We start from the raw sequence: 18,839 nt of genomic DNA, 5'->3' as shown, positions 1-18,839 counted from the left end.
AGGAAATATGTCACTAAGGGCGGGCTTTGAAAGCTGAGAGTTTCATCCTACTTTCTATGCTTTCTTTAATTGCTATGTGCAAACAAAATGTGATTGGCTGAGATTAGACTGTCATTGTTCCCAATTGTCATTATTAATCTCTCTTTCAATCCAAATTCATTGTTCAAAATAATCATTGAGCTTCATCACGACATATTAAACACATGCATCACGAGCTTTAACTAGGTCCTTACCTGCTACCCTCCTCCTCCTGTTGGTCTCTCTGAGAAAGTTCTCCCTTTTTCCTGTCTTGTCATGTATATTTTACAAAACTGGATTCCACAAGTAAATGTATGATGTTTGCTTTTCTTTGTTATCATATGATTTTGATCCCTCTCCCCATTTCCACTAATTCATTTCTTCCTATCCAGAGTCATCTTTTCTCCAGTGTGGCATACATACACATATATACACATTAATGAATACTCATATGCTTACTCACATACTCACACAAACTTACACACACACATTCAAACCTTCATATGAATGCATGGGTGTGTGAGTGCACACACACACACACACACACACACACACAGCTGGATTCTATATGTGATCAAAAACAGATGACATTTTGCTAAGTTTGCCTTATTTCATTTCCTTTTTCATTGATAAATGAATATCTATCTCTATCTCTATATCTATTTGTGTGTGTTTGTATGCATCTGTATCTATAACTAGAGAGTTCTCTCTGTATATATCTATTATAGATATAGAATTCTCTCTATATATGCATATATATAGCTTTCTGTATATATCTATATAGATATAGAATTCTCTATAGTTTTCTCTATATCTATATATCTATGTATCTATATTTCTATATATATCTATCACTCTATATCTATGTCTATGTCTCTATCTATTTATCTATCTATCTATTCAGAGAGAGAGAGAGAGAGAGAGAGAGAGAGAGAGAGAGCGAATTTCATGTCTTGGCTTCTGTGAATTGTACTGCAAATAACCACACAAATACCTCTACAAAGTGCTTAATGAGAGTCCTTTGAGTGTTTGCTTAGAAGTAATATATCTAGATCATGAACTTTTGAAAGAAATTTTAAATTTATTTCAATAGTGGCTGCATGGATTGCACAGTCCCTCTAAGAGCCTTCTCTTTCCTTGACATCCGTACTAATATTATAGTATTTATTTATTTATTTATTTATTTATTTATTTATTTATTATTTGTGTGTGTGTGTGTGTGTGTGTGTGTGTGTGTGTGATGTGTAGAGGCAAGCACACATGCCATAGCACACTTGTGGCTGTCAGAATGTGCAGAGAGAATATGTTGCGTAATGTATGGATGTAATGGATGTATCACCTGTCAATTAAAAAGCCTACGGCCTATGGCTCGGCAGAAAATAGAGATAGGACATCTTGGCAGCACAAAGGATAGAGTGAGGCACGGGGAGATTTAAGATAAGATGCAATGAGGTGGATACACGGTACCTGAGCACGGGAAATCAGCCATGTGGCAGAATGTAGGTTAAAATAGACTATCTTTAGTTATGACTTAGTGAGAGAAGAGTTCAGACAAATGACCAAGGTATTTGTACATATATTTTGAGTCTGAGTCTTATTTCTGGGAGTATGGGGCTGAGAGGAAGAACCTTACTTCAATAAAATGGTGCCCAATATGGGGCAATTGGAACCCAAGCTTACATTCTAAAAAGGCCTAGAGAAGAACTAGAGAATAATCGGGCCAGATGAGAGGTCTGGTCTCTTTAAAATAAGAAAAAGGAAAGAGGAAAGAAGAAAAAGAAAGAAAGAAGGAAGAAAGGAAGTGAAAGACAGAAAGAATGAAAAAATGAAAGAGAGAAAGAGTGATGGAGGGAGAGAGAGAAGGAGGGAGGGGATAGGAGGGAGAGGAGGGAGGGGGAGAGGGAAGGAGGGAAGAAAGCTAATGTAACAAAGCCAGTGCTTCCCAGAAGAGCACAAGACTAGCGGCTGGGAAGGGGGTTTCCTAAGCAAGGATCAGGAACCTATAAAACAAAACCTAAAAATCCTACAGCTTTTAAAAGAAGCCCCTACTAAAAGTTCTGCTTTTGGGAGAAACCCAAAGTGGGTTACTCTTTTCTCTTTGGCTTTTCAGGCCATTGCCTGAGGTCTAAAACCCTGGGAAGCTGACAGAAATGCTCTCTCAGAGCAGCTGTCTACCTAAGGCCGCTGGGGAGGGGGCAAAGCCCAGCTCTAGGGCCGAGGTGTTTGTGGAGGTTTGAGTCTGAGTCTTACTTCCAGAAGCACTGGGCTGGGAGGAAGCACCAGGGTCCAACTTCTTCAAGAGGGAACTGGTACAACTGACTTTCTCCTTTTCCTGTCTGTGCATTCCAGGAATGGAACTCACATCATCAGCAGAAATCATCACCTTCAGCCACTGAACCATCTCGTTGTACAGTCACTCACTTGCTTGGATGCATCTGCCTTGACTGAGGTGAAATGGCATCTTGTTGTAGTTTTGATTGTTAGACATGTTTTTTTTTTTTATTCATTGGCTGTTTATACTCCTTTGAGGACTGTTTGTTTATCCCATTAACATAAGATCCTGCCTTTCTTTATCCAATAATATATGAGCATTGATATCTGAACCCTTGCTGAGGCAATAAGAGGCAACAGTGGTCTCAGTAATACACTCTCCCCTGTAATTCTAAACCAACATTCCCAGAGGTATCCAATCCTTTGCTCTGAGTCTCAGAATAAATAACATGAAACAATGTGGGTAGGAAATAACTCTTTCTCCTTACACAACACTAGGACTTGGAGGCTGCTCGTTTCTGTTAGCTGTCATACTCATCTTCTCTTGCAGATGGGTCTTCTCTCTGCCTTGGTCACTTTTAAGGTATCTGTTTTTTTTCTTTCCCTCCATGAATTAATATTGGTTCTTTTAAAGTCTTACAAATGTTATTATTTGCAAATAAAATAAGCATCACATACTGAAATTAACGAGGTCTATGGTCTACACATCTCAATGAAATTCTATATGGTTAGAATATCCATTCTAGAGTTGAGGAGCTTTACACTCAACTCTAACCATTTAGCATTGATCGAACTTTACATAACACAAACACGTCTAAACGCGAAAACTCCATGACACTGAACTAGAAACATGATTAGCTTTTTTGTGCCTCTTATAATAAATGGATTAATTTTGCCAATAGATTTATGGTGTCATTTCCAAAGGTAAAACAGTCACTACATATGTCTTAGTTAGGATTTTACTGCTGTGAAGAGACATCATGACCAAGGCAAGTCCTGTAATGGACAACTTTTAATTGGGCTGGCTTACAGGTTCAGAGGTTCAGTTCATCATAATCAAGGTGGGAGCATGGCAGCATCCAGGCAGGCATGGTGTAGGCAGAGCTGAGAGTTCTACATCTTCATTTGAAGGCTGAAGCTGGCTTCTAGGCAGCTAGGATGAGGGTCTCTTTTACTTAAAATTTTTTATTGGTTATTTCATTTATTACATTGTAAATGTTATCCCCCTTCCCAGTTTCCCCTCCAAAACCATCTATTCTACCCTCTTCCCCCCTCCTTCTATGAGGGTGCTCCACCACCCATCCACCCACTCCCTCCTCAGTGCCTAGCATTCCTCTGTGCTGGGGCATCAAACCTTCACAGGAATAAGGGGCTCCCCTCCCATTGAGGCCAGATGAGGACATCCTCTGTTACATGCAGCTGGAGCCATGGGTCCCTCAATGTATGGTTGATGATTTAGTCTGGGAGCTCTGGCAGGGATGGGAGGTGGGGTTCTGGTTTGTTAGCCACACCCACAGCGGCAAAGCTACTCCAACAGACCCACCCCTTCTAATAGTGACACCTTTTCAACTGAGCATATACAAACCATCACATTCCACTCCATGGCCCCCCTAGGCTTCTCCAAATATATGAGTCTATGGGGACCATACCTAAACATAGCATACTGCAAAATACAATTAGTCCTATTTCAAAAGAAACCAGAGTCTATAACAGTCTCAACAATGTCAAAAGTTCAAAGTTCAAAGTCTCTTCTGAGATTTATCCAATCACTTAACTGTAATTTCCAAAGAAAGACAGGAAATCAGATGGGCAAACTCCAAATTCTGAATCTCCATGTCTGATGTCAAAGCAGTTTTCAGATCTCTAACTCCTTTTTTGTCTTTGTTGACTGCAACAAACTTCTTTCTCCTGGGCTGATTTTACTTCCTGTTAGCAGTTTTCCTCAGCAGATAGCCTATGGCTCTGGCATCTCAAAGATCTTGGGGTTTCCAAGACATCTTCAATGTTACAGCTTCTTGTTTCAATGTCTAGAATCCACACATAATCTTCTGGGCTCTGTCAAAGGGCTGCTGTCACTTCTGGAACTCTGCCCCCTATAGTACTCTAAGCTCATGTTGATCCACACCAACCTGATATTCTTGGGGATCATCCCATGGTACTGGCATCTCCAATACATTGGAATCTTTTGCTACAACTAGACTTCACCAATAGCCTCTCATGGGCTCATTTCATGGTGCCAAGTCTCAACTCCTTTGCATGACCCTTCAGTTCTGGGCCGTCAACTACAACTGAGGCTATAGCTTCACCAAGAGCCTTCCATGGCTTCTTACAGTACCAAGCTTCAGTTGTTGTTCATGACTCCTTCATGCATTCGAAACCAGTACCAACTGGGTGACTCTTACTCATTACCAAGTACAGTTGAAGCATGAGGTACAACTTTGACTATCTCTGGAACATAGCTTTTGTGTACTCTGAGAAACCATGTCCCAGAAAATTTTACCTCAGTGATGCTGGCCTCTTCTTAATCACTGCTATTTCTTAGCTCCAGCTAACCAGCGTCAATTGTTCTAGTAGTCCTTTCTATTTTTCACTCTAAAGCCAGAGCCACATGGCCAAAGCTACTATGTTCTACTGTTTGCTGGGTCTGGAACATACCATGACCCTTTATTCAATTACCAGCTTTCTATTTTCTGACTCCCTCTTTGCTTAAGCTCAACTTTCTTGGAACTTGCTCTGTAGATTGACCTTGAACTGAAGAGATCCTCATGCCTGTCTCCTGGGATTAAATTTGTGTGCCACCATGCCTGGACTTAAGCTTTTCTTCACTTAGAACTTGCTTTGTCCAAGGCTGGCCTTGAACTCAAAGATCTGCTTGGTTTTATCTCCTGGAATTAAAGGAGTATACTTCCATGCCTGGACTAAATCTATTTAGGTGGGATCTTGCCCCAAGGTCACTACTCTCTTAGTTCATTTTAATAACCCTGAACACAGTTCATCTCCACTTCACTTCCTGGTGTTCCTTTAATACTTGAACCATATATTTTGTATTTTTCCTTTTCAAATTGCTCCTTTTCATTAAAATGCTCTCCGTAAGTGTGAACTTTAGTAACAATACAACAGAATTTATAGCAGACTGTTTTGAGACTTCCTTTTTAAAAGCAATTAATCTAAATATCTTCAGCTTAGCCTCAGGCAAACTCTTCAGACAATGGCAAAAAACCAGCCACATTTTTCTCCAAAATACCACAAAAACAGTCTCTATACCACATACTGAAATTCTTCTCCACTGAACCATCTTGGGCCAAGTCTGAACAGTTCAAATCACTCTCAATAACAGTCTTTTATATTCTTACTAGGATAGCTCATTTTACATCCTATTTAAAGCATTCTACTTCTTTTCAAGTCCAAAGTCCCCAAATCCACATTCTTCCAAACAAAAACATGGTCAGGCCTATCACAGCAATACTTCACTCCTGGTACCAACTTATGTCTTAGGGTTTTAGTGCTGTGAACAGACACCATGACCACGGAAAGTCATTAATGGGGCTGGCTTACAGGTTCAGAGGTTCAGTTCATCATCATCAGTGTGGGAGCATGGCAGCATCTAGACCGGCATGGTGCAGGCAAAGCTGAGAGTTCTACATCTTCATCTAAAGGCTGCTAGTGGAAGGTTAGCTTCCAGGCAGATAGGATGAGGGTCTTAAAGCCACACACACAGTAACAAGGCTACTCCAACAGGGCCCTTTCTTCTAATAGGACACTCCCTGGGCTGAGCATTATACACCATCATAACACATTTTTGACAAATTTAGATATTGTCATCAAGGACTATGATCAGATCCTTTCCCATCTTCCTTCCTTCTGTCCTTCAAGACTTTATAATCAGTAGCATAATGTTTCAGGCATTATATCAACCAGAGAGGGTATTGTGGCCAGATACAAAATGTCATGGCCCATGGAGTTCTCTTGTTGGGGGAGTGGGGAGAGAGATGTCAACCTACTATCCACATAGCCTTGCAAGTATTATAAAAGACATGAGAGAGAGGCATGCACGTGCTCATCCTAACACAATACACAGTAGTTTGTTTACATTCCTGCACTTTAATCCTCCCAATAAGCAATACTTGTACAGAGAGAGCAGTAAAAACATTCCAGATATATTATATCATAAATATGTCAAATGCAACTAGAAGGGGAAGTTAAGTCATAATTTGAGCTAAATCATAAAAACAAACTTGATACAGCATAATACAGCAAATAGATCATGGCCTAGTCAAGAGGGTTTATGGGTATGTGAGGAGAGTGGGTCCTTTTCTTTTCTAAAATTAATGCCAATGGGACAGCTAACTGATGATTAGGGTTTTGAAATCCAGTCAATTTCAGACTGGATCCTTTTGTTTTCTTCTGACTTCTATTTGAAAAGAGAAAGAACACATAGCTTTCTCAATGTAGATAATGGCTAGAGAAGAGACATATAACTGCATGTTACCTACTCTCAGAAGTCACTGAGCATGCATATAAAATATGACTGTTTGGGCCTGTAGACAGACTTAAAGGATTCTCAGAGTGTGGAGCAATCTTTGTTCAAATTTAAATATGAGAGTTGAGATAAAAAGTGGTGTAAGGAAGACTTCAGTTTTTAAGGCAAGAAAACCAGCTGTAGCTGCAGGGAAGAGATGAGGGTGGGCTGGGAGAGAGGAAGAGCTTCCACACACATATTTTAAGTTAAAAGTAATCAGTGGCCTCTAGATGATATATCAAAGGGACTTTTGCTAACTGCTTCCTGGATGTTCACAGAGGAAACTTTGGAATAGACTCAATTAAAGTTAAGCTAATATTAAACATGATTGCTATCGTATGACCTCAGGGACTCATGCTGGGGAGGGTGTTATTGCACATCACCTATTAGGATGCTACAAACAAACAAACATCTGAATTACCTTTCTCCAATTTCATCTGTTATGCTTTCAATTTCAGACTGGATCCTTTTGTTTTCTTCTGACTGTGCCGAATATACTGATGAAAGATCTTTTAAGTCTTTTGAAACATTAGAAAGCTCAACATCCCATGTTTTTTTCTTAATAAAAAGAATACAAGAGCTACTTTTAAATCCTTGGAAATTGAAAATTAATTTCTTTATTTTAATAAAATTAGTTTTAAGTACTCAACTTAATAATTAAATACAGGGTGTAGTACTCTTCGGGGAGAAAGGGAACATCCCACTTACTGAGGAATAAAAATTAGTAAGTGCCTCCAGGTACTCCTGTTCATATTTTCTTTGTTTCCAGCAATACTGATCAAAGAGTTTTTTCAAATCATCTACCTAGAAAAAGCACAGAAAATGACTGAATTGAGGAGATTTATTTTTACAACTAAGAAGGGGATTATATTTTACATTATGTAGTTTTCTTATTGAACACTGACTAACAGAATATAAAATAATAGGATATGCTTCACTAATTTTGAAATCTGATATAGAATTCTGATAAAACACAGCAAATCAGATATAAATCAAATCCAGTGTTTCTAATATCCAGATGAAGAATCATGACAAAATAGAATTGCTTTAGTTACAGAATGGGAAAACACCAGAAGAATTTGAATCATTTGATAAATGTGCTACTTACTTCTTACGGTTTCACATTTTCCCCATGGGTTTGAAACTCTAGAATAAAACTTAAATATAAGTAATGGAGAAGACATTTGAACAATTTTGTTTAATACTGAATACATAAAATTGTATACAGGTGCTGAGGAAACAGTTCTAGCAGATGACCCAAGTTCATCTTTCTAAAGCCTACATCCGATGGCTCACAACCACCTGTATTTCCTGCTCTGGAGAATCCTACACTCTGACCTCCATAGATACGTGTTCACATGAGGCATACATACCCCCATGATATACATATGATTCAAAAATATATCTTAAAAATAAACTTAGGCTCCAGCCAGGGAAACAGGTAGAATAACTGAAGATCATCCTATACCCCGATTTTCTTCAAAACTGAGACTCATCCTCAACCCTGTAGGAGACCATCTGCTGTGCATCTCCCATGTCCAAGTGCAGTAGATCACACAGATGTTCCTTTCAAACCTTCTTCTCTTATAACTCAACTCTTTATTCTAGACTCCCACACCAGCAAGCATCCCCTGGAAACCTGCCAGCCAAACCTCACAGAGAAATTAGTGGGCCTGCAAAGTAGGTAGGGGAGCTTCAAATTTCCACTCTCCCTTCATTCCTCCAAATCCAATCCCCCAGTAAGCCATAGCTATGTGGCCTCTTCTGACTCTCTGCCTCCATTCCTAAGAAACTAAACTAAACTAAGGAACTGGTAGAGCACCCTGTTTTCCTCCCTCCTGTGGAATTTCTCATCACCACCATCCCAGATCATCCCCATTTCTAAATGTCTGTTCCCAATACTTAGCAACATGTTTTATCTGGAACTCATAACGACTATCAAGTTCTCAGAAGAATTTCCTACCAGAAAACCCATTGGCACAATCTTCTAAGAACCAGAGAAAGCAATAGAAACAAAGGAAGAAATCATCCATGAAACAAAGACGAGAAGAGATATCAGCACCTAGAATTCCAATAATACCAAACCAAGGCACCTATACAGCAGTAAAATCACAATAACAGTAAAGATAATACGACTCAATCATAGCCTAGACCCTAGCAGCAGTAGCACTAGCAGCAGCAAAAGCAGTAGCAACAGCAGCACCACCACCACCAGCAGCACAACAATAATAACAATAAGAAAAATCTAAAATGCCAGGAATCACCAAATATATTTTGCTGACATTTCTCAATGTCAGTGGCCTCAATTCCCCAATAAAGAGGCATAAACTAACAGAATGAATCAGAAAACAGGATCTGTCCTTCAACTGCATGCAAAAAACATACTCTGACATTAGTGATTGCTATCAGTGCAGAATATAAGGATGGAAAAAGATATTCCAAGGAAATGGACCTAACGAGTAAGCTGGTATAGTCATTTTATTATCTAAAAAAATGAATTTCAAACAAAAACTAATCAGAAGAAGTAGGGATGGGCACTACATACTTGTCAAAGAATCCATGTAGAGGACATTGCTGTTCTTAACATCTATGCACCAAATACAAGGACAGCCAAGTTTGTAAAAGAGATACCACTACAGCTTAAATCATGTATTGATCCTTACATGCTGATAACTGGGTTACTTCAGTACCCCTCTCTTGCCCAAAGACAGGTCATCAAGTCAAAAGCTAAAAAGAAATGCTGAAGTTAACTGGCATCATGATCCAAGTGGACCAAATAGATATTTATAAACATTTCATCCAAGCACAGAAGAATATACTTTCTCCTCAGAATTTCATGAAACTTTCTCCAAAACTGATCACATACTTAGATGCAAAGCAAGTCTCAACAGGTACAAGAAAATTTAAACAACTCCCTCATTCTATCAGACCACCATGGATTAAAGCTGGATATCAACAACACAGAGACAAGAGAAAGCATAAGAACTCATGGAAACTGAACAACTCCCTACTGAGCAATGGGTCAAGGCAGAAATAAGAAAGAAGTCAAAGACTTCCTATATTTGAATGAAAAAGAATATGAGGCATACCCAAACTTGTGAGATTCAATAACAGGGAAGTTTGTAACACTAAGTTTCTACATAGAAGAAAGTAGAATCATGTTATATTAGTAACTTAACAAAACAACTAAAAACTCTACAACAATAACAAAAAGATATCACACCCAAAAGGAGTAGATGACAAGAAATAATTAACTCAAGTCCGAAATCAATTAAATATGAACAAAGAAACAACAACAACAACAACAAAAGACAAAGAATCAATGAAACAAAGTCTTAGTTCCTTGAAAAAAATCAGGAAGAGTAACAAATCCTTGTCCAAATGGCAGGGGGAATATTAAAATTAACAAAGGTAAAAATGAAAAGGGGGGCATAACAACAGAGACGAAGGAACATGGAGAAACATAAGGACATCCTTTCAAACCCTTACTCAACCAAATTGGAAACTCTAAAGGAAATACATAATTTTATTAACATATACCACTTTCCAAATGAGTTGACTAAAATTAAATAAATTTAATTAAAATTAGATAAAAATTAGTTAAAAACGCCTATAAGTCCTAGTGAAATAAAGGCAATAGTAAAAATTCTTGCAATCAAAAGGCATACAACAGTGATTTTAGCTCAGAATTCTGTCAAACTTTCAAAGCTGAGTTACTGTCAATACTCCCCAAATTATTCCAAAAATAGAAACAGAAGGAATGTTGTGCAATTCATTTTATGAGGCCAGAGTACCTGATATCCACGCCATATTAAAAAAAAAAAACAACAGAAAAAGAGAATTAAAGTTCAATTTCCCTTAAAGAGAAAATACATAATAAAATACTTGCAAACCAAATCTAAGAAAGCGGGGAATATCCTTAGACTTACTGCACAGGAATAGACTTGCTGTACAGGATACTAATAGCACCGGCACTAAGATCGCAAAAACAAAGAACTCAAAAACCTAGATTTTAAGAAAACAAATAATCCGATTAAAAAGTGGGTTACAGATCTAAACAGAGAATAACCCAATCATGGAAACTTGAATGGCTGATAAACACTTTAACCTTTAACATCCTTAGTCATCAAGGAATCTACTTTGAGGTTTCATCACATACCTATAAGAATGTCTTAGATCAATACAAGTGATATTTCATGCTGGAAAGGATGTGGAGTAAGGGGAACACTCATCCTCCTGCAGCAGATAGAAACAAATACAGAGGTCCACAGTATCTGTATCATAAAGAGAGTAAGAGATATTGGAACACTTACTCCTTAGGTGGGATGTATTGTTCAGCCTTCCCCACTTACCTCAGGACTCAGGGAACACTGCAAAAATGGAGCCAGAAAGAACGGAACAGCGAGAGGGAATGTTGGACACTAAGGAAGGAGAGCCCTTTAAATCAATAGGATTGATATAGGATTGATACACACATGAGCTGTCACAGACTGAGACAGTATGCACAGGGCCCGCAAGAGTCTGCATCAGACGGTATCAAAGGAAAGAGGACACATGGCCCCTCCCTAATCCAGATCCAATCTTCAATTGGTAGCTACTTACAAACAAAATTTCAGTGTCTTCCAGGAGTGGGAACCAACTACACTTAAGGTTAGACTGCCTGTCCAACAGTAGATAGCTAACATAAAACAAACTTTGGATGTTCTTTGTCTCACAAAGCTGTTCTCTCTCTCTCTCTCTCTCTCTCTCTCTCTTACTATTTATTATTTCCATTTAATTTACATTTTTCTTTATCCAGATGCTTTGCATATATATTATCGCTTCCAGGTAGTGTTTTTATGGGATTCCTGAATTTGTAAACAAGTGGGATTTGATTCTTGTGCCTTTTCTTTGGGCTCTTTAATTTTTTTCTTGTTTGATTTTTCTCCAATTTCAATTTGTCAGTTTTTGTTTTAATCTTATGATATATATTTAAATTATTGTTCCTTAGAAACCTGTTTGTTTTCTTTTTAACCAGGAAAGAAGATATTTTAATTACTTAGTATAGTTTTTATTGAAGATGGCTTCTTCTCTTATATAATACATTTAGACCGCAGTTTCCCTTCCTTTATTTCTCCCAGATACTCCACCACTTGACCCTCTCCAAGATCCACTCATCCTCCATTTCCTGTTCAGAAAAGAACAGGCCTCCAATAGACAATAGCCAAACAGCAAAACAAGATACAATAAGACAAGTAAAAAACCCTCCTATTAAGGGTAGACAAGGCAATTTAATAGGAGGAAAAGGGTCTCAAAAGCATGCAAAAGAGTCTTGGATACATCTGCTCCCACTATTTGGAGTCCCATAAAAACAGCAAGCTAATAGCCATAACATATACACAGTAGACCTAGTGCGGAACTTAGAGGACGCGTGCCCTCCGTTTCAGGCTCTGTGAGCTCATTTGAGACCTGCTTGCTTGATCCAGTGGGCCGTGTTCTCTTTTCTCCATCCCCCCTGACTCCTACAGGTTTTCTCCTCCTCTTCTCTGAGGTTCTCCATGTCTGATGGGAAGGACCTAATGAAGATCTCTAATTTAGATTCTCTCTCTCTCCCCCTCTCCCTCTCTCCCTCCCCCCCCCCTCTCTCTCTCTCTCCCCACCCTGCTGCCAGAGGAAGCTGCTCCAATGATGAATGGACATATCACTTATCAATGAATATAACAGGATATCATTAAAATTGTTTCTATGGTGTTTCTTTTTCTCATTCATTCATTCATTCATTCATTCATTTATTCATTCTCTGGTCTTGCTTGGTTCTACCCTAAATCTTTTGAGTTATGTGTTCTCTGGTTTCTCATCACCCAGACAGTGTAGGAAGAAGGGAGACTATTTCTTGTTTGTTTGTTTGTGTTTTTACTTGTTTATTTGGTTTGGGTTTTATTTTGTTTGCTTTTTGTCTTTTGTTTAATAAGAGGAAGAAAGTAGTTGCATTTGGATAGGAGGGGAGATGGATAAGAACTTGGATGAGTGAAGGGAGGAAAGAAACCATAATCAGAATATATTTTGTCAGGAAAAATCCATTTTTATTAAAGGAAAAAATCAAGCAAAAAAATCCATAAACCTGAGTATAAAATTTGATTATTTATCACAACCATTATGACTTCTCACTTTTATGAATGACTAGTTAATCAAAATTGTAGAATGAATACAAGCATTTGTATGATATTATTGATATTTAATAGATAATCCATCTTCAAGTTCAGAAGATTAATAGAACCAGAACCTTTTATCTAAAACAACAGTAAAAATCTAGATAGAAGGATAAAAATCAATTAGTTTTATTTATAAAGTGATAAATTGCTTTTTTTTAACATACTAGGAATGCTATTCAGGTTTTGTTAAAACACATACTATTTGAAATTAAAGTCAACAAAGAGGGAGGCCTCAAACCAACACTATTATTATTTACTATTATGTAATGCCTTCACCAAGTCCTACATGAAAAAAAAAAAGGCATGTGACAGCAATTCTCAGTGGATGCTATGGTGATTTTCCTAAATTAGTGTAACCACATAGTAATAAAATTCTAATCTCTTTATACACACTGAAGTTTGGCTTTTATGTAGTGTTTTTAGTTAATCTACTTAAATTATTTTATGAATATATATATAGGAAATGGTATGAGTTTATATGCAACACACACGTGCAGGAGCCTACAGAGGTCAGAACTCCACGGGCTCTGATTTACAGGTGCATGTGAGATGAACATGGAAGTAAGCCCTGGCCTTTGTCAGAGCAGCAATCTCTCTGTTGTTGAGGAAATCCTTCAGCCCCTAAACTGAGGCTTAGTGAAAGAAAAGTAACCTGACACTAACCCTGGGGCATCTAAAATAAAACTAGTGTCAAGAACACACTACCAAGTATCAGAACATTCTATAATAGCACCATTTCCAAGTAGTGTTTGTACGTGCATTGAATAAACATGCTATGGAAATCTACATGCCTAGTTGTTCTGAACTAGCATTTTAAAAAGTGCTATCATAATTCAATGAAAAATACTTAATTAACCTAGCTACAAAAAATGGCATTTTGTTCAAAAAAGTGAAAAGTGGTTTCTCTTACCATTCTTCAAACACAATATTATAACAACTACAAGCTCCAGACAGGTAAATAATACAAGCTCAAATAAGAACAAATAATTAGACTGGCTGACAATAAATTCAGGGAGATAGTTGAGAGTTGAAAGAGAATGTCACCTTGTCAAGTAAAACAAATGATCTGTTGATGTATTTGACAGGGCACCTTACAGTGTGTGTCAAAAGATACAATAAACAGAAATGAAGGGGAAAAAAGGGACCATGAAAAAATGTAAAGTTAAGTAAAAAGTCTTAGAAATCTTTACAAAGGACACCAATGAAATTAAAATGGCGTAAGAGAGACACATAACTCTCTTCACTAATATATATATATACCGTGTATGTATCTATTTATCTATTTATGTATATATCTACAATTCTTGAAATTCTGAAGGCAGTCATGGACATAAAGAATTGGTCCTGTCATAGGAATTGGCTGTCTGTGCTGTTTCCCCTGTTTCTAGCCCCTGTCTGTCTCTACAAATGTCTGGGTGAAAAATGGCCAGTCAGAGGATGAAAACTTGACCTTGGTATTCCAATAAGAAATATAGACAGAAGGAAAGTGGGACTCACTAAAAGACTTATTCCAGAGAAATTAGAAATATTTATTTTAAAAATGCTTAAAAAGTTAAAAGAAAATGTTTCTTAAGAAAGTAAATCAGGGATGGAGAGATGGCTCAGTGGTTAAGAGCACTGACTGCTCCTCCGAAGGTCCTGAGTTCAAATCCCAGCAGTCACATGGTGGCTCACAACCATCTGTAATGAGATCTGACGCCCTCTTCTGGTGTGTCTAAAGACATCTACCGTGTGCTTATATACAATAATAAATAAATCTTTGGGCTGGAGTGAGTGGGGCCAGAGAGAGCAGAGGTCCTGAGTTCAATTCCCAGCAACCGCACGACAACTCACAACCATCTGTACAGCTACACTGTACTCATATACATAAAATAAATAAATAAATCTTTAAAAAACAAAAACAAAGTAAATTAAAATGATGTATCAATACAGAAGTTGGCAGAAATTCTATAAAAAGACTTAAATAGAAAATTTACAATTGAAACATGCAAGATCTTAAGTTAAGAAAAAATTGACCTTGCTCTCTGGATATAACTAATCTGCATTTCTAATCCGATAGAAGAAAAACGGGCAGATTTGAAGATGGGTTCCCTGAGCTTACCCTGCATGAGGCACAGAAAAGATGAAAATGAAGAGTTCTTCATGATTATGACACGATAAAACACCTCAATATACATGTTTCGTTCTACAGAAAATCAGGGAAGCAGAGCGCGGAAAATGGGCGGGAAGTATATGTGAACGAATAATGGCAGAAAAGTAAACGAAAACCTTTCTCTGCATAGAAATGTGTTCCAGGGAAATCTAATTACACGGAGCCTAAACCTGTGTGCGTGTGTGCGTGTGTGCGTGTGTGTGCGTGTGTGCGTGTGTGTGTGTGCGTGTGTGTGTGTGTGTGCGTGTGTGTGTGCGTGTGTGTGCGTGTGTGTGTGTGGGGGGGGGGGGGGAGGCATGACCATAAAAGCTGTCAAGAGTCCAAGGTGATGAGAGGAATCTTCGAAGCAGTACTAGAGAAGCTAAGCCTTACAAAAGGTAGCACTGAGTTTTCATTCTGAATAGTGTGTGCTAGATCTCTTAAGACAATGTATTCAATGAACAGGGAGCAGTAGATAAACAATAGTGCTAGTGATCCTGTGTCCAGGAAAATTATGGCTTCAAAACGAGGGACATATTGGAACATCCCCAGACAATTAAAAAACCTGAGAAATCATTGACTGGAGACCTTTTCAAGAAGGAATTCCAAAGAACATTCTTTACATCAATGTGACAGACATTATAGTTAGACATGTTACATACATGTTATAGAATCAACCAATACATAATTATTTCCATAAGCTATTTCATGAACTTATTATTATTATTATTATTATCATTATTATTATTGCTTTATAGTCCTGAACCTCACAGTCTCTGTAGCATTGGTAGTGGCTGAATTTTCCTGCTGACTGCTTCAGGAAACTGAGCTATAAAGACTCATACTATGTCATCCTGAACAGAGGTAGTCTCTAGATTTGAGTGTTCCTTTTGGTTTAATCTTTTGATTGATCAATAAAATACTTTTTTATTAATGTGTAACTTGACTTTGGTTTATTTGTACTTGCTTTTGCAACCAATTGTGCACACATGATAAAATAGATTTGCTTTTCTCAACATATAAAAGTCAAAATTCAAATAAATTTGAATGATGTACATATTAATTTCTTTTAAACTCTGCAACACTAATACAAGACTAGTACTATAACCTCCACAAGAACTCTATACATATCCGAAGAACTTTGATGGGCTCTTAAGTATGCTCACTTGAACCTTTGTTTCACGAATGTGGGTAATTATTACATTCCTCATATTTAATACTATTTGTTCAAACTCCTTTCCATGATTGAGTCTCCAGGCATGTAAAAATTAATGATAGGCCAATACAATTTCCAATATGTTTTCAAGCTTCAGATATAGTTATAAAACATGAATATATATATATACATATATATACACATACATACATACACATAATATCAGACAACTGCTCATCTCTAGAAATAACGCTTCCATGTGTTTACTCATGCAAACATTTAAGGTTAAAGGTGATCTGCACAACCATTTCTCTGCCAAATATTTGTGGAAATATTCATAAATGAAGTTATGAAACATTCATGGGCTTTCTAAAGCATTGCTTGAGTTATTCTTGCAATCTACTTTGGGTTAAGTATCACTGCTTTAGCTCTGGCCTTAACCATACATCTCGTGGAATCATTTGTACTCTGAGATAATTCCTTTCTTAATACGAGTGATAGTATGTACACAAGGTTGAAAATTCCAACCGTGGAAACATCTAGAATTTTATCATGAATTTAATCTTGGGAAATAAAAGAGAATCAAGTGCCATATAAAATGGAAAATGTTTTTATTCCACTTTGAAGCAGAAAATGAAAACTAATGTGACACTTCTCACCCACTAATTAGGTTGGTAAATTTTAAAATATTCCTTCAGTGCTAGGGAAAAAAAATCATAGAAGCCAGGCTTTTCTCATATTAAACTGTTTAGAAAACATGTAATAGCTACTTTAAAAATGGGTTTTAGTTCTCACCCATCAATCTAACTTTTGAAAATCTATACTACAGAAACAGTATCTGACAGAATATATGAGCTTTCTTACTGTTCTATTGTTTATAGTAGCTATTAACGGTACTTAATCAGATTTTATTCGAGAAGTCAATAATGGAAGTTTTCCTTCAGGCAAGTAGTGTGTAAGATTTCAGTGAGTCTCCACTCTGCCTACCTACACACATGTACTTCCATTCATCAGAGCCTGAGAGAGAAATAGGGCAAGAAAAGGGGTGCTATTGTGGGGTGGGGGATGATGACCTCTCTAGTTCCTACTGGTGATGCTCTTTAGTGTAACCAGCCAGGGATGAGGTTATATGGCTACAGCAAGCAGAACTTAGGCAGCAAGCACCTTCCTGAGTTTGGGCTCTTAGAGGTTTGCCCTTTGGCTTGTTGGCTTTCCGCTGTTTCGCCTTAGTTTCAGACAGGGTCCGCTGGTTAGGGAACTCTGATTCATGGGCTGCCCTGCGTGCTAAGATCATAGGTGCTTGTCACTCTGCCTAGCTAGACTAGATCAGAGGATTCTGTTCTCTTCCTCCAGGAACATAATTACTTTGTTGGTGGTGATTTTGTCTGCTGCCACGTCAGTGTTGACACCCTCTGATATCAGGGGCACTGCAAAAAATGGGTCCAGAGAAAGAATTCTTGAGCTCCCTGGTCTAGAAACATTCTCAGCAACTGCAACTTCTACACTGGTCCATCTGAAAAAGTACTACGGCAAGTGTAGACACAGCATTTGTGAACTTGAAAAAATTAGAGCCCCTTGGTCTAAACAGAAGGATTTCTCTTCCCCCATGCTGTACCCCTATTGATGTTATTAGATGGGATTATTGTATAATGTGTTTGCTATTAAAAATTATACATTAGACTTGTATGTATGATCCTCTTTGTACAGTCACAGTGCTGTCTAAAGTTAAAGAGCAAATTTACTATGTGTATGCACAGGACACACTGTGTGTGTGTGTGTGTGTGTGTGTGTGTGTGTGAGAGAGAGAGAGAGAGAGAGAGACAATTGTTTTCCTATTTGATTTCATATATAATTATATATTATGTGTAACATAACATTTATAGTTAACAAATATACATATTGTTCAAGTCACAAAAAATAGAATGACAGAGAAGGTGTGAATAATATGGAGTCCCCACCTGGAACTGAAATACCACTCTTTGTTAACAGCTTATGAAATAGCAATATTCTAAATGAAGCATGTTTAAAATGCTCAACCTCATTAATCATCAGGAAAATGCAAATTTAAAACCATAATGAGATAGCTTCTTCAAAAGAACTATAATTAAAAATAAATAAAAACATAACAGATGGTGTTAATTGGAAACTGTGTTTCTTATAAATGATGATAGAAGGAAAAGATAGGCAAATATTTAGGATAAGTTTCTGACATTGTCAATTAAGGCAAAACATACACATTTTTGGCCTAGCAACATGGAAGATGCATGAGCATTGTTTCAAGGCACATTTTAAATGTCTGGGCCTGAAAGGCTGTCAGGATTAAATCACCATGGCGCCAACACTGCGAGCTGTAGAGAGGCTGAGTAGCTGAAAGTTCATTACAGTGAGTTCAGTTTGGCCCGAGAGGCAGCTCAGTGGGTAACGCTGCTTTCGCCAACCATGATGATCTGAGTCTGACGTCACAGACAGAGATAAATGAATGCCTGTTACACAAAAATAAAACCTAAATTAAAATATAATTACATCAGCTAGGCGATGGTGGCACACACCTTT

General features: G+C 37.7%; 1 protein-coding gene across 1 annotated transcript in view; it reads right to left on the bottom strand.

The window, feature by feature from the left end:
• The window catches only part of Ccdc178 (coiled-coil domain containing 178), a 378,492-nt gene that overhangs the window by 276,123 nt on the left and 83,530 nt on the right, over positions 1-18,839 (bottom strand). The window contains exons 11-12 of the mRNA XM_052155657.1: positions 7,517-7,612; positions 7,230-7,366 (exon numbers count right to left, since the gene is read on the bottom strand). Of these exons, the coding sequence (XP_052011617.1) occupies positions 7,230-7,366; positions 7,517-7,612 (233 nt within the window). The remainder of the gene's footprint in view (positions 1-7,229; positions 7,367-7,516; positions 7,613-18,839) is intronic.

This window comes from Apodemus sylvaticus, chromosome 13 (genome assembly GCF_947179515.1).
Source record: "Apodemus sylvaticus chromosome 13, mApoSyl1.1, whole genome shotgun sequence".
Classification (NCBI taxonomy): Eukaryota; Metazoa; Chordata; class Mammalia; order Rodentia; family Muridae; genus Apodemus; species Apodemus sylvaticus.
The sequence above is the reverse complement of the archived record's forward strand: the minus strand, read 5'-3'. Positions and strand labels throughout refer to the sequence as shown.